The sequence below is a fragment of the Phragmites australis genome, chromosome 22 (genome assembly GCF_958298935.1).
Source record: "Phragmites australis chromosome 22, lpPhrAust1.1, whole genome shotgun sequence".
NCBI classification, from domain to species: domain Eukaryota; kingdom Viridiplantae; phylum Streptophyta; class Magnoliopsida; order Poales; family Poaceae; genus Phragmites; species Phragmites australis.
Window position 1 is genome coordinate 19,315,606 of NC_084942.1, and position 17,076 is coordinate 19,332,681.

Sequence of the window (17,076 nt, forward strand, 5' to 3'; positions counted from 1 at the left end):
CTTGGTGTGGAGCGACGACAAGACTCGTGTATGAAGACGCAAAGACCCTTACCTTAGTGGGTCAAGCTCCGAAGTGATCATAGCGGCAAGTGACTAGAAGAGAGGCTAGTAGCAAGATCTTACCTTGGTGGCTTAGTAGCATCATCCAGTTTGATTCCTTGTCTTGGTGGCTCAAGAGTTATGACCGGGTGCCGACCGGGAGCAGATCCTTGGTGGAGCTCCAACGTGGACCAGAGGTGGCATTAATGCCATCGATACCATATGATAAAAATCCCTTGTGCTGAGTTTGTCTATCTACCTTATTTATATTTTCGTATTTACATATTTGCAATTTACCTTGCTAGAGTAGATTGTAATTCTCTTGAGCTGTAGAGTAGACACACTAGATAAACCTAGAGCAAATTTAGGTAAAAATGGAGATAGATTTATATTGTGAAGTTTTTGGAGCTATTAGTTTCTAAATATCCTAATTCAGCTCCCTTTTAAGATGTCATAGTTCCTCACAATGGTATCATAGCCTCATGCTCTTGATAGGCTTAACATCCTAGTGTTATGACGTCTGGGATTGGGATGAATACCCATATCACTCTATATTTTGATGGCACTAATTTCCCCCGATGAAAATTCTTATGACTTATTATTTTCAAGCTAAATGTTTAGATGTTTGGAGAGTCATCGAAGAAGAGATGAGACCACCTGTCACCAACAAAGGGAGGCAATTAGATGCATTAGCAAAGAGTATTCTTTTATCATCTTTAAATGTTGATGCATTTAATTGTGTTTATTCTCTCACAATACACATGATATTTAGAATAGTTTTATTGAAATACATGAAGACATAAAGGATGTGAGCAATGAGAAATATCATGTGCTTTTGACTAAGCTTAATGACATTCAATAACTACCCCATTAAAATGTTAATGACATGTACTCACGTTTGAATATTCTTATCAATGAGATTAATGGGTTAGGTTTGACGCAAATTGATGATAATCAAGTGGTGAGAAGAATACTTCAAGATCTTCTTCCGAAGTACAAGTTGATAGTGTCCATCATCTACGACAACAATGATATCATGAAGATGCTCTAAGTCAAGTGCTCGGTAAGATCACCGCCCATGAGATAATCATGAACATAGGGGTGGAAGCCTCTTCTTCGTCCGATGCTAAGAACCTTGCTCTCACAAACAAGAAAATATCATGCCCACACATGAAGGCGAAGATGAGGAGGCAAGAGCGAGAGTCAAGCTTAATCGAAGATGATGAAGATATAGATGAAGATAGTAATGAAGATGATGAGTGAAGCACATTTTCCAAGCTTATCTCTCAAGTGGAGAAGAACATCAAGAAGATTAATACAAAGATTGATCATCGAATCTCTATGAAAGATTTGGTCAAAACTATCGATCACATCAAAAAGGAGAAAAAGACTAAGAGCAAAAGAGAGACAAGGGGAAGGGCCAAAGTATTTACAAGCATGGGAAGATGGGTGAGTTAAGATTAATATTCAAGCTCAAGTGATGAGAGCTTTGCCACCCACTCCTCCAAGAGAAGCTCTTCCTTAAGATCATTATTATGCAAGTTGTTATCGCATAAGTCATCACACAAGTGCCTTATGACCAAAGATATGGATAGCGATGTAAGTGATGATGAACCCGATGAGGATTCTCCCTTCTATGATGAACTCCTTCATTTAATCAATAAGCAACAAAAGGTCCTTAAGAAACAATCTAAAGAACTTAAGAAATTCAATGCACTCAATAACATTCATGCTACCTTTGTTTCTAATTATAAGAAATTATTGAGCAAATTCAATTTCCTAAACAAGAGTATGAAGAGCTTAAGGTAAAATTTGAGTGTATTTAATTGCAATCTAAGGCCCATTTGGAGCAATCTACCTATCTATTTAATTTCAATCCTAAGATAGATGATTGAACTTTTGTGATGATTTAATTGATTTATCTAGCTCACTCCTTTGTAATGAGATATATATTGAGAATATTCTTATAGAACCATCTAATGAACTCATTGCATAAGAAAATGATGAGCTCAAGCAATAAGTAGAAAAACTCAAGAATGACTTGGCAAGATTAAAGTGTAAGAACCATGTTCAATCTCATCAAGATAACCATGCTATCATGGTGAAGAAGTTTACGAAGGTGTCCATCATGATATGCTTCAAATGTCATTAAGAAGATCACAAGTCCTTCCAATGCAAACAAGTCAAGAAGTAGATAAGGGGAAGAAGAAGATTATGAACCTCTCCAATAAGATCTCAAATATCTAAAACAAGCCCAACTGCAAGATCAAAATCAAGAGCAACCACTATAAGCTCAAAAAGAAGAACAATGACAAGGTGGTTGCACATATGGTTGCGAGAAAGAACAGAGGGTGGAACCAACCTATTTGGGTGCCTAAGGAAGTTATCACCAACATGAAGAGGTCCCAATCAGTTTGGGTTTTAAAGAAGACCTGAAGCCTAATGCGGCTATGGGGTCATCCAGCTCCATTACCTTTTCTACCTTTTGATAGAGATTTGGGTATATGATGATCATGATCTTTATCAAAGCGTATAATCTTATACACTTGGCTTCTTTGCTTAACCTTCACTTCATTTTGTGAGCCAAGTCTCCAAATCAAATCTTTCAATTGTTGTAGCTCATTTGCCTTGTCTAAGATTGCATATGCTTATTTCAATTTATTGCAATGGCTAGTGTAGGTTTTAATATAGTAGGTTGCTTGTGTTTCTCTTTTTGTTATAAGCAACCTACATAGTTTATTAGTTGTAAGTTTCTTTCATGGTATTAGTTTCACATTTAGTATCTTTTATGTGCCATGAACCAATCTATATGGTACTATTTCTATTGTTATTAATAACAAGTGCATATGTCTCACAAGTATTCAACACTTCTATATACATATTTAGGAGGAGTATATCTTATGGGTTATGATTTTGAGACTAGCATATGTTGCTAGATGTATTTTTTATAGTCTTATGGAGAAATCAATATGTCTCTAGAGGTATGCAATGCTAAAGGCTTCAATTGATATCATTGTAAATTTATTTCTATATTTAAGCTACCTCTATGTATGATATGACTTAAACTTTCTACCTTTACTTATTGTCTAGATGTGCATATATTGCTACATTCCTATAAGTGGTATTTACAAGTAGGTCTCATTATATGTATGCACACATAAAGGGAGGTTTAGATTATATCATGTGAGTTTCATGAATTATGATCCTTATTTATCTTTTTTCAATTGATATCAATGCTTCATATCATTACAATTGGTATATATTTTCAATTGGTATTATTTCATTAGATCATGATTTATGAAGCTTTGTCCCATATGCTGTAATGCTTTTCCTCGAGTTCATCATATGTTTGTAGCCCTTTTGAGATTGTTAACAAATAAGGAGAAGTTTGATGACCAAAGTAAGAAGCAAGATATAAGATGTCTAGAAATGCCAAAGTTGATAAAGGGGAAAAGAAGATACAAGAAGCAACATGAGCACCTAGGTTGACAAAGGGGTAGAAGTTCTTGTATGGGCCGATCAAGGGAGATAGTGGCAATAGAGAAAGAGAGAGCCATAACAAGGGGGACTAAATGGTAAGAATATGCATCCAATAAATGTGGTAATGCTTTGTTCTCTTTATTATTGTTATCATTTATTATTTACCACTTGCTTTGGTTGTGTTATCATCAATCACCAAAAATAGAGAGATTGTAGCGAAAATGGCCCTATTAGGTCATATTTGTGATTTTAGTGATTAATGATAACATAATCATTGAGACTAATATGTTTATCAAGAATATATATTAGTAGGTCTTATGGATGCAATACATCAAGAAGCCGCCACAGCCGGATAAAGTTTGATTGAATTGGAAAAGTCCTAGGAAGATTTGTATCACCAGATGGTCCGGTGCAGAGAAGTTTTCACTCACCGACGCATTGTGTCTAGAGGCTGATAGCCTCATTAGATAGTCTAGTGAATAGGACATGAACTCACCGGAGTATTTCTAACAAATGGGGAGAAGACTGAGGACCTCATCGCATTGTCAGGCACTGGGTAACACCGAAGTATTTACTATAGAGAAGAATGCAAGTGTAGAAGACTGGAGATTAACCCACAGGATGGTCAGGTGCTTGGTTTGTGCACACCGAATTATAGCACCAGAACATTTCTTGCAGATGCGACTGCAAGTGTTGAAGAATGAAGAACAATCCACCGAAAGGTCCGGTGCTCTGAGGATGAATGCAATAGAGTATTTTACACAGAGAGGCTGCAAAGGCTCGGATAGGTCAAGATAACTCACCGGAAGGTTCGGTGGTAGATTTAAAGATATATTAGAGTTTTTGGTGTTCACAGAGACATTGAGTAGAGTTCTAACGGCTAGTTTTGAAGTTGTATTCATTGGATGATTTGGTGTTAGTACTACTGTTCTCACCAGATTATCCGATATTAATAGCTTTTTGTGAACCATTGGGAAAACAACTAGTTAGTGGGTTTGAGGTTATAAATACCCTTCCACTCAGTCATTTGAAGGTGTGACATACTACTGGAGTTCAGAGAAACCCATATACACTTGAGAAGATATCCAAGCTATCAAAGTGCTTAAAGTGATCATCCAAGTCAATTAAGCATAAGATTAGTGCTTATATGCTAAGAGAGAGTGTTGCTAGGTGATAACTACCTAGAGAGTGGATCAAGGAGTGATCCTAGCTTATACCGAGAGGTACACCGGCACCTTGAAGTCTTGCTGACTCGCCAGCATCTTGGGCCTTGGTGGCTCAAGCTTGTTGACCCTCCGACTTGGTGTGTCACAGTGGCAAGACAAGTGTACGGGGACACGAGAACCCTTGCCTTGGTGGATCAAGTTCCAAAGTGATCATGACAGCAAATGACTGAAAGAGAGATTAGTGGTGAGACCTTGCCTTGGTGGCTTGGTGACTCATCCGGTTTGAGGCGTTGCCTTGGTGGCTCAAGAGTCATGACTGGGTGACAACTGGGAGCATATCCTTGATAGAGCTCCAACGTGGGCTAGCGGTGACATTCATGATATTGATACCATGAGATAAAAATTTCTTGTGCCAAATTTGTCTCTCTACCTTATTTACATTTTTGCATTTACATATTTACAATTTACTTTGCTAGAGTAGGTTGCAATCGTCTTGAGTAGTAGAATAGGCACACTAGATAAATCTAGAACACATTTAGATAGAAATCGAGATAGGTTTATATTGTGAAGTTTTTGGAGCTATTAGTTTCTAAATGTCCTAATTCATCCCCCTCTTACGACGTCATCGTTTCTCACATATTACAAAGGAGAAGAAACAACAAGATGGACCAAAAACTTAATGAAACTAGATAATTGAACCGAAACTACGAAGCCGGTCCATAAGAATGGATAACTGCCTTGCCCCTACTTTGCACCATCAGCCAATATCCTCCCTGATGAGGGTCATCAAGGAATCTGAGTTTATATGATGGTTGTTGAAGATAATGTTGTTGCGTGACAGCCACAACCTTCAACAAGTGAGGAGGGCAAGGGAGCTAAGCCCTTTCTGATGCTCTTTGGCCATATGCCACCGCAGGTCTAGCCACCAATCGAGAAGACAAGTTGTCGATGTAAGAGCATGGATTCCCATACATTACCACTAGATCTCCCATGCCAAGGTGCAATGAAGGAGCAGATGATCAGTGGTTTCCGGTAGCTGTGCACAGTGCGAGCAGGAGTCATCTGTTTGTAGTCTATTCCATTTCCTTCGGTCCACTGTCCAAAGCCTCCCATGTAACACTAACCAACTAAAGAATTTCACCTTCGATGGAGCCCAAGAACTCTATATCAACTTAGTCCCCTCAAACCGGATGCAACCTTGGAACATGGCTTGATATGCTGATTTAGCTGAGTACTGTCCAGAAGGCATCCATTTCCAGACAACGCGATCTCCGACGCTATTCAAGCTGATGGATTCCAGTTGGCTCCATAACCTTAAGTATTGGTTTATGGCTGATATGCACAAGGGGCCGGTAATGTCTCTGATCCATCTCCGGTTGTGCAGTGCATCCCTCACTGATCTGCTCTTTGAAATATTAGGAACAACACATCCACAAATTTCAGGAGCCATAACTTTGATGGAACAACCACCGATCCAAGAATCTATCCAGAAGAATGTTGACTTGTCATTCCCCACTTCAAATTTAGTAGAAGCGTCAAAAAGAGCAGCAACCTCTGGTTCATGATATAAGGGAAGGGTGGCCCATGGTTTTGACGAATCACAGTGCTACCACCGCAACCATCAAATGTGCAGAGCCAACCTAGCCAAACAAAGGTCTTGGATGCCCAGTCCACCATATTCGACCGACTGACACACGCGAGTCCAGGAGAGAACACAACGATTCCCTGTCGTTGCCTTATCACCAGTCCACAGAAGGCCTTTCTGATCTTGTCGATATCCTTGATTACCCAGGGGCCACCTAATGGACATTAGCGTATGTAAGGGTGTAAAGGACACAACCGATTTCATCAGTGTTGCTCATCTTGACTTGGAGATCAACTTCGCCTGCCAAGGTGGCAGCTTGACGGCGATTTTGTCTACCAGCGGCTGCAACTGACCTGAGAGGGACTCCCAAATATTGGATAGGGAATGTAGAAGATCCGCATGGAAGATTGATAATACCAATGTGCTCCTCAGTACAGCTGATGGGGACGGCTACGCATTTGTCCAAGTTGGTGCTGAGTCCAGAAGCCATCCCAACGAACCAGATTATGTGTAGATGTGTTTGGATGTCCTGAGAGGTAGGCGACATAAAGAGTGCAACATCGTAGGCGTAGAGGGAGCAACGGTGCAGTATGAAGCCATGACCCGTGGAATCAGTGACGCCCTCCTCTCCGGCCAAGGTCAGAAGCCGAGCGAAGATGTACATGACCAACACAAACAAGAAGAGGAAGAGAGAATCCCTTCGTCACAGTCCTCTGGCATGGATGAGGGGTGGTCCTGGAATGGAATTAAGGAGGATCCGGGTTGAGGAGGAACCGTGGATGGCCTCTGTCCAGCTGCGCGTATGTGCTCCTTCAAAGTAGTTACTCTAATATTCCGCTAGTTCAGAGATTGCACATATGTGCTCCTTCAAATCAGGAAAAATCAAGAAAGATAAATAGGCTAGAGATATACATAACCAATCTCATCATACTTCATCAGAGGACATCTTCATATAATGATACTAATACCGAAACCACTCTTTTCTTGAAAAGCTTAATACTGAAATCACTCATATAGCTGATTTCCAGCACTCGCATAGCTTATATTGTTGGCTCGAAACCGGCAAGCCCCTGTCGCCGGCGAGCACCGGAACCACACTAGAACGCAAGGAACGCACACGAACACCTGGAACACGAACTCGTTTTTTCGCTGCAATGACTGGCAGCTTTTTTGGGTTTGTATTCGCAATTAAATAGAACAAATGACATCCTAAACTCGGCAGCTAATTGCCCTACATGCGCGGCATGAACGTCAAACTGATCGAGCCATTCCACGACCTCGCCATGCCGTGCACTCCTCCCTGAAGACTAGGACACGACGCGCTCCGCATGAACTGGCATGCGTCGAGCTTACTGACATGCCAGGCTTGAGCTATCTAGCCGGCTTATTGGAATCCAAAGCTAAGACACGAACAGCACAGGATTACAAGCAACAATCTCCTCCTAATCCTGATGCTGGAGTTTGATGTCGACGACGCCGATCCGATCGCGCAGCTCCTGGAACTTCACGCGGCCGAGTGACTTCGTCAGTATGTCCGCGAGCTGATCCTCTGTGGAAATCTACTCGAGAACGATCTTCCCGCCCTCCACACACTCTCTGATGTAGTGATATTTTGTATCAATGTGTTTGCTTCTATCGTGGTGGACGGGGTTCTTACTGAGATCGATGGCGGACTTGTTGTCCACCCGGAGAATTGGTGCTCCAGACCCTGAGCCGACGATGTCGCCCAGTAGCCGAGCTAGCCAGACGCCTTGGCAAGCACCGTTCGCCGCGGCGATGTACTCGGCCTCGCATGATGAAAGGGCCGTCACCTTCTGCTTGCTTGATTGCCAGGTGATGGGATTGTTTCCGAGGCAGTACAGAACGCCGCTGGTGCTCCTCCGGTCATCGACGTCGCCGGCATGATCGCTGTCGCTATAGCCAATCAGCCGGCTGGCCCCCTTGCCCTGCTTGCTGTAGAACACCCCGAGATCCCGCGTTCCCGAGATGTACCTGAGCAGATGTTTCACAGCAGCTCGATGATCTTCGCGCGGCTCCTCAAGAAACCGGCTCACGAATCCGACTGCGAACGCGATGTCCGGCCTGGTGTTCACCAGGTACCGAAGTCCTCCGACGATGCTCCGGTACTCCCTTGCATCCACCAAGGGACTGCTGCTTTTCTTGCTAAGCCTGAGCCGAGCCTCCAGTGGCACGGCGCATGCATTGCAACCTTCCATGCCGCTCCGCTCCACGAGCTTCGCGGCGTACGCGGCCTGGCATATGCTGATGCCCGCCACCGTCTGCTTCACCTCCAGGCCGAGATAGTAGGAGAGCAACCCCAAGTCGCTCATCTTGAACATCTTCTTCATCTCGCCCTTGAACTTGCTGATGTCGGCGTTCCCCGTGATCACCAGATCGTCGACGTACACGCCGACTACCAGGCGAACGCTCCCCTCGCCGCAAACGTACACGCCGTGCTCCGCTACGCTCTTCTGGAAACCAAGCGACATTAGACTGCCGTCGAGCTTGGCATTCCAGGCCCTGGGTGCTTGACGAAGACCGTACAGTGCCTTTCTCAGCCGCAGCACCTTGTGCTCGGCCTTGTGGATGACGTAGCCCGCCGGCTGGGCGACGTACACCTCCTCCTCGAGGTCCCCGTTGAGGAACGCGCTCTTCACGTCCATGTGATGGACTTCCCAACCTTCAGCGGCGGCGAGCGCGAGCAACATCTTCACCGACTCGATCCGCGCCACCGGCGCGAACACCTCCTCAAAGTCGATGCCAGCGCGCTAGACGTACCCCTTAGCCACCAGACGCGCCTTGTGTTTGACAATAGCCCCGTGTTCATCACGCTTCACCTTGAACACCCACTTGAGGCCAATGGGCTTGTGCTTCGCCGGGAGATCGACGAGCTCCCGGGTCTTGTTCTTCCGGATGGACTTCATCTCCTCGTCCATCGCGCGCCGCCAGCACTCCTCCCGCTCAGCCTCCTTGAACGACGTAGGCTCCTCCGCTGATGTGAACATCAGCTCGCCGCCGTCGAGTGTGCGCTCCGCGAGCCCAGGCGGAGAGCTTGGGCCTAGCAGGTTGTCGAGGGTGCGGAAATGTGCCAGAGCGTCGTCGTCGTGGTCTGCATCCAGTATGCCTCCCACTTCACCGGGCGGGGACACGAACTCGACCGGCACAGGCGACACGTGTGTCGCGCCAGGGGCTGGCGTTCCCGGCGTCGAGGGCGTGTTCCTTGCCGCCGGCGGGGACTGTGATACTACAGGGCTCCTCCCTGCAGCGTTTCCCGCCACGGTCGTGGGCCCCGTCCCCACGGTATACTCGATGATAAACGAGTCGCGCCCGCTCTCCCTGACGCGCGCTTCCTCTCCCCAATTCCACCGTGCGTCCTCGTCAAAGACGGCGTCGCGCGTCACATGCACGCGCCCGTCCGCCGGGTTGTACATCCTGTACGCCTTTGAGCCGGGCTCGTACCCGACGAAGATCATCGGCGTACTCCGCTCTTCCAATTTCTTCAAATGTGGCCGGGTGTTTCGCACATATGTAAGACAGCCAAAAATGCGAAAGAAGCTCACCGCCGGCCGTTCCCCGTACCAGGCTTCATATGGCGTTCTCCCGTCGAGGCTTCGCGTCGGCGATCGGTTGAGGATGAAGACCGCCGTGGACACCGCTTCGCCCCAGAACATGCCCGGGAGACCCTTCGCCATGAGCATAGACCGCGCCATGCCGACGACGGTCTGATTGCGGCGCTCAACGACGCCATTCTGTTGCGGCGAGTAGGGGGCCGTGAGTTGCCGCTGGACCCCCTCCTCCGCGCAGTAGGCCCCGAACTCCACCGACGTGAACTCCCCTCCGCGATCAGTACGGAGCACCTTCAGCTTGCGGCCGGACTCCACCTCTGCCGCGTTCTTGAAACGCCTGATCGCCGCCGGCGCCTGATCCTTCCTGGACAGAAGCCACAGCCACATGAAGCGGCTCATGTCATCCACCAGCAGTAGAAAGTACCAGTTCCCGCTCGGCGTTGTCGGTGAGATCGGCCCGCAGATGTCGCCGTGAACCAGGTCGAGGCCGCCCGTGGCTCGTCGTCGCGCCTGTTCCGGGAACGGGTTGCGTCGCTGCTTGCCCACCAAGCAGCTATCACACACTTGATCGACGTGATCAATGTGCGGCAGGCCCCGCACCATGTTCCCGGCCATGAGCTTGCGCAGCGCCCGGAAGTTGACGTGCCCGAAACGCTGGTGCCAGCGCCACGCTTCGTCCACGCGCCTCGCTGTCAGGCACACCGGGCGCGCGATCTGAAGCTGGATGGTGTAGAGTCGATTGCCGGAGCGCCGGATTCGCGCCATGAGACGCCGACGCTCGTCGCGGATACACATCACCCCGTCCGCGATGTGCACGTCGTAGCCGTCCTCGTCAAGCTGCCCGATGCTGATGAGGTTGGTGTCGAGGCGCGGGATGAGGTACACGCCGGTGAGTTGCCGATGCTCGCCGGTCTTGCAAGCGAAGAGCACCATGCCGCGCCCCTCGATGTTTACGACGGAGCCGTCTCCGAAGCGAACCGTGCCGATGATGTTCTCATCGAGCTCGGAGAAGACGTCGCGCGACCCGGTCATATGGTTTGTCGCGCCCGTGTCGAGGTACCACCGGGTGTCGTCGTCCCTCCTTTCGCCGCCGAACTGCGCGAACACTCGAGCCTCCTCCAAATGAACTGGCCGTACCTGCGATCCCGGCGTCGCGGCGATCTGGCGTGGTGGTGGTGAAGAACGGAGCTGCACTGAGCTCACCCTCGCCATGAGCAGGGTGCCCTCGATCTCCTCCTCTGCCTGGACCAGGTGTGCGGCCTCGTCCCGCTTCTTCTTGCGGCATTCGCGGGCCCAGTGGCCCTTGAACCCGCAGTACCGGCATTCATCCTTGGCGACGTCGCCACCGCCCGTGGCGTCGCCCTTCTTCTGCTTGGATCCGCCAGCGGCGCCATCCTTCTCGCGCGGGCGTCCGCGCCCGCGGCCTCGATTTCTTCCTCCGCCAGAGGAACTCTGGCCTTTCTCCGATGTGCCGCCGCTGGAGATCTGCAGACGTTTACTCACCCGCGCCACCAGCTCCTCCTCCGTGAGGTTGAGGCGTGCGATGTTGGTGCCGCCGCCGCTGAGATCGTGATGCTCCTCCGCTGCCTTCAAACGTCCGACCAGCTCCTCCACTGACAGCTCGTCCAGATCGAGCAATGTCTCGATCGACATCGCGATCTGGTGATAGCGCGGAGGCAGTGCCTGCAAGAATTTCCGCACGACCGTCGCCTCCTTGTAGTCGTCGCCGTCGCCGAGGGTCTTGAGCTGCTGCACCAGCCCGTTGAGGCGCACGGCAAACTCGCCGATGGTCTCCCCGTCCTTGAACGCGAGGGCGTCGAACTCCCTCCGCAGGGTGTGCGCCTTGGCCTTTCGCACGCCGAGGTTCGCCGTCCTGAGGTCGTCCCACGCCGCCTTGGCGCTCGGCTTGTTCGCAATCGTCTCGAGCATGTCAGCCGGCACCGCCTTGCAGATGGCCTCCAACGCCATCTGATCGTCGAGGTCGTCGGCGTCGTCGAAGTTCACCGCGTCCCACAGGCCCCGTGCCCGCAGCATGACGCGCATGAGCGCCGACCAGGCGCCGTAGTTGGTCTTCGTGAGGGTTGGCCAGCCCGCCGACCCGACATCCTTGACGACGCGGCGTTCCACCACGACTCTCCTCTCGCCATCGCGGAACCGTGGCCGCCGTGGCGGCGGCGACAAAGACTGCCTGCGTCCGCTACACGAAGGAGTCCGCGACGGCCTTGACTGCTGCGACATCCCGGCCCCAGTGCCGTAACCGCTCTGGTACCAATTGTTGGCTCGAACCCGGCGAGCCCCTGTCGCCGGCGAGCACCGGAACCACACTAGAACGCAAGGAACGCACACGAACACCTGGAACACGAACTCGTTTTTTCGCTGCAATGACTGGCAGCTTTTTTGGGTTTGTATTCGTAATTAAATAGAACAAATGACCTCCTAAACTCGGCAGCTAACTGCCCTACATGCGCGGCATGAACGTCAAACTGATCGAGCCATTCCACGACCTCGCCATGCCGCGCACTCCTCCCTGAAGACTAGGACACGACGTGCTCCGCATGAACTGGCATGCGTCGAGCTTACTGACATGCCAGGCTTGAGCTATCTAGCCGGCTTATTGGAATCCAAAGCTAAGACACGAACAGCACAGGATTACAAGCAACATATATGAGCAATGCAACATTATTTTTATCACTTCGGTGTTGAGCCTCCGCCCAACTTGGATGGACGGGTCTCACCAGTCCTAGGGCTGCTCCCTCCTACGTCCTAGAGGGCTGCGCTCATGCCTGAGCTCAGTGAGGCGAGGGCTGTACGCCTTTTCAGAAAGAGATGGGCTGCGGATGCCTTTCAGTTCTGCCACTGGTGTACCACCTGAGCTGGTGATCTTGGGGCTGTTCAGGCGCTTGATCTCACCACGGCTTCTTGTGACCAATTCGTCTAGGATCTCTGCACTCTGGGCCCGTCCCAATGCAACATCGATATCTTGCTGAAATACATGGCATCACGTGTCAGGAAAAACGCAGAATGACTGTAAGTGTTATAGTTAAAAAAATGCCATGCTCGTGAGCAAGACTCAAGTGTTTGTCAGGATAGATCAAGTCTTTTAAACTTACGGCAGCAAGGCTGAACGGTATAGCTGGCGATTCCTCGTACTCCGCTGCGTCCATATCAGTCAAATGTGCACCTTTGAAAAGCTTGGGGAGGATGTACTGCCTGACTGGAACCAGGAGCATGATCATGAGGGGGAAAAGAACCCCGGCTATCGGGATCCATGTGATCCCAAAGCAGGCCAACAGATACGCTGTCTGGAAGAGGGTAAACAAGGCTATAGTCTTGAATGGCACGGTCTCTACGAACGTGGTATGGTACTCTTCTAGAACCCTGCGAAGATTGGTACATGGTAAGAATTTCAGTCTGCCACAGTAGCCAGCTACAAGCTGTTAAAGAGTATTCGACATAACGGAATGCTTTCCTGCATCCATCTGATCATATCTTACTTTGTGCATTTGTGGATACATACAGATATGCAGGAACAGAATCAGATGTGTAACCAATACTTCTGAAGTGAAGTAAAACTTACTTGTATCTTCTACTGGGAGCAGTGAAGAGCAGCAAGATCCTCTCCCAGAACTGATTACCAGGCAAGCTCTCAATGGCCATGAAGGCAAAATAGCCCCAGAGGACAGATGTAGGGATCTTCTTGAGGAGCGGCATAGCAGCGACACAACCCCCCACCATGGCAGCCTGTAGCAAGTTGCTCACACGCTGCTCCTTGACCTCGATGGGCAGCAGATCATCAATTTCTTTCTCTATGTCAAAGACCGTCTCATCAACTGGCGCGTCAATGTTACCCATGCTTGAAGCTAGCTGGACCGTTGAGTCCTTGAGCTCATTTAAACCCTGAATTTTATTAGAAAAAATTACAGGGAAGTGTCATTGACAAGAACTATATTATCTTAATAAAGCACCTGAGGTACTAGTTTTGTCAGGTTTCATGCATACTTTGAGGGACTGTTGCTGATAAATCAGTGGTGTCTGCATCTGCTGATAAGCATCCTGCATGCTGCCATACAGTTGGCTTAAGCTCGCATTCTGGCTCATGCTCTTTCGTGCCGTGGCTACTAGTCGGTTACGGAGAAGCTGCATAGAATTTTTTGCCATGTGAATGATAAATCAGATATTTAGATGGTACTGTGGGGCCTATTCAAACCTTTGATAGCTTACCTGATGCTTGAGAGTAGCCAAGCTCTTTGTATGCATCGGCGACTGTGGAATGACACCATTTGATGGAGGGATACCAATAAGGCCGCACAATAAGGTCTGTGGAGATGACACTGCTGTAAGTAAAATATATAGCAAAAACCAAAAGTTAGTACTTAAAAATTATGCTCATCTGGGCATACCAGGAAGCCTAAGAGAAGCAAATCGTAGTGGAAAGATGGAGGCTTCCTCAAATTGAACTCTTTCTGCTGAGCAAGTTGAGATGCAACACTATGATCAAAGTAGTAGAGAACAGCAATCATCGTAGCCGGCATGAAGGCACCAATTATGTAGAGGGGCGGAACATTTGTCATGTCCTGCTCGTTTCATTGATATTGGAGAAACAGTTGATAAGCAATGATGTTTAACCTGAAACAAACTGAATGTTTCAGAATATCTGGTGAATGTTTGAGTACCTTGATGACTGTCCAATTGTCATATGCACCAGGGGACCATGGATTAGGGCTGAAAAGGCGTCTTGGAATTTCGTTTGGTACACTTCCATATGGAATGTACGAAACACCTGTCCATACTAGCACCATCAGTGGAACACCATAGTCGGCGATGAAGCCGCGGAGCCATCCTGGTTATAAGCAGTATATCAAGAACTAGTCCAAATAAAGTGCTCAATAGTTATAAGCAACAAAAAGTTTGGAGATTGGAGAAGTATAAACTTCTCATAGCATCTACAGGACCAGTTACAGTTCCTGATGCATACCTGCTCCATAGCGCCATGATCGCGCCTTCCTGCTCCTCAGGGCGGTAAGTAAAAGGCCAAACGACAAGACGATTGCAAACATTCCGTTGGCAAACTTCCATGATGGTATAAATTCTAGTGCCTTTCGGTTTTCTCTCTCAGGAATGCGGAACTCGTCAACAAGCCCCTGCATCCAACACACAGATTTGTGGTGAGTTACAGTGAACTCAGCTTGAAAATTACTTCAGTATTCATGAATTTTCAGTACTGTTGTTTTGCATATAAGCATTCTTGCTTTTATGCACTTCAATTGTTTTAAACTCAGAACGAAGGAAGATTCAGTTGCAGTAATGACCAATCAGCACAAGAAATGCAACTGAAAGCAGGAGACATCTCCATTGGTTTCCATGTGCTTTTCAGTTTCTGCACATGCCATTGACTAATCTACTAGATTCTCCCACTAGTTGGTTGATTCAGATTGACTAGAGAAGTATATAACTTAAAGGGGCAACTGGTGTTTCGCACAAAGTTCATAGAGCATCCACAAAGAAATCAAACTTCATTATCAACAGAATGCCTTAACAATTGTCTGCATCAGCACAGGGTTTCAAGCCTGGAAAGCAGCAATGGCACCAAAAGGGCTGGCTGAGTTGTCACCAACCTTGATAGCCTGCTGCATGAAGAGCATAGCAATCAGAAGCCCAAACAGCTCGCCAGCGACACGGGTGAACCGGTTGATGAATGAGCACGCACCAAATATCGCCAGAAAGAACAGCAGGATCGCAGTCCATACACAGACCCTGCACACATGACATCAAAATCAGCTGAAGCGATGACACAATTGGACCAATCTGAAAAAGTTATGTCACCGCGACAAGCATGACCTACCAACCGGTCCAAGCAAGGAACAGATTTCGGCCAAGGTCGGGCCTGTCCTTGGCAAACTTGAACATGAATGTGTACATGAGCACCGTCGGCTCGGCGACGCCGAGGATCAGCAGAGGCTGTCCTCCCACAATGGAGTGGATTATGCCACACAGGGCAGTGGATGCCAACGTCTGCACTGCTGTGAGAACTCCATCTGCACATAACAAGTTTAACCCCTAAATAAGCTTCTCTCCTTACCCACTCACCAACTGTACTGAAACAAACACAAAGAACAAATTGACTCCCCCATTACCAGTGTTTCTCTCCAATTGCTCCCCGAACGATATCACCGGTATCGCGGATGCGAAGAATATGTAAGTGGTCGGCGCAAGGATCCTGAAACGTAGCAAAAATCACTTCTTTTCATGATCTTGCACCGGGCAAGAACACAGTTTCAAGATCTTGGGACCATAAGTGAGGCCGAATTCGTACTCCTAAACAACACAATGCCAAGACTGCAAATAAAGATAGGATTAGTTCATACCTGATACCAGCACGGAACCCTCCAGTCCAATCCTGCTTGTAGCACGCGAGCCTCCCATAGAGGTCGTTCTTGATGCCCCGCAAGGGCACGAAGCTCTCCTCCATTGCTCGGACCAAAAAGGGCTTCGCTTTTCTCAGACAAGAAGATCTGAGGGTATATTCTGAATGGCCACCTGGTGTCAAGTGAGACCCTGCTTACATCTTGCCGCAGATGGAACAGGAGCAAATGCTACAAAATTGCAATCTCGCGATGCATTTAGCGCGGATCCATGGAGGAAGGTGAAGGGCCAAGGCTATGAAGAGAAGACGGGCATAGAGAGCATAAGGAGGGAGACTGAGCGAGAGGGCAAGCTCGAGAGAGTTTCAGAGGCAGGAGAGGGAAGAGCTTCAGAGCAACTGAATGGGATAGTGGGCAGTTATATAGGCAGTGGCAGCGACATTAGAGCTTTGGAGAGAGGGCGTCACTTTGCCTCACTTTAGGCCATAGTTTTTTTTTACCGATAAATAAAATGTAATAGAGGTCAATCAGTAAATATGATTTATTAGATGTATTAAATAAAATTTAAATAAATTTAAACAAAATATTTGTAAATATGATAATTTTTTTCTACCGAGATCCATCGGTAAACCCAATAAACCGGATATATCAAGCCGATTTATTTCCATGCTTTCAAGTCCTAAAAGAATTCTTGATACAAAGAAAAGCTTAAAGTAGTATTCAATCATTTTTGGTTAAAAAATGCATTGCGCAAGAACTGATCAGGGAAGGCGTGCTGAGCACAAGTAAAGCAAAAGCACAAGAGAGTTGCTGGGTTTCAGTGGGGTGACACAGCAAGCAGGATGGCTGGTGTGACTTGAAGCCAATCCAGAAGGAAG

The 17,076-nt window shown here is 47.8% G+C and overlaps 1 protein-coding gene across 1 annotated transcript; it reads right to left on the reverse strand.

The window, feature by feature from the left end:
* Positions 1 to 12,497: 12,497 nt before the first annotated feature.
* On the reverse strand, positions 12,498 to 16,583 carry LOC133905316 (probable boron transporter 2). The gene is made up of 12 exons (XM_062347079.1): positions 16,202 to 16,583; positions 15,971 to 16,053; positions 15,679 to 15,871; positions 15,452 to 15,590; positions 14,812 to 14,977; positions 14,510 to 14,676; positions 14,237 to 14,410; positions 14,058 to 14,153; positions 13,836 to 13,973; positions 13,414 to 13,733; positions 12,947 to 13,214; positions 12,498 to 12,819 (listed from the first exon to the last, which is right to left on the reverse strand). Exons 1-12 carry the CDS (start codon positions 16,303 to 16,305, stop codon positions 12,577 to 12,579), a joined length of 2,091 nt encoding a protein of 696 aa, XP_062203063.1. The 5' UTR covers positions 16,306 to 16,583; the 3' UTR covers positions 12,498 to 12,576.
* Between the last annotated feature and the right edge of the window lie 493 nt (positions 16,584 to 17,076).

Bases quoted from the DNA above. Each gene is read 5' to 3' on its own strand.
- LOC133905316 (XM_062347079.1), bottom strand. From the start codon at position 16,305: ATGGAGGAGAGCTTCGTGCCCTTGCGGGGCATCAAGAACGACCTCTAT. The intron at 13,734-13,835 runs GTATGCATGAAA...AATAAAATTCAG, and splicing joins ATCAGCAACAGTCCCTCAAA to GGTTTAAATGAGCTCAAGGA. The intron at 13,215-13,413 runs GTAAGTTTTACT...CAATCTTCGCAG, and splicing joins GCTCCCAGTAGAAGATACAA to GGTTCTAGAAGAGTACCATA.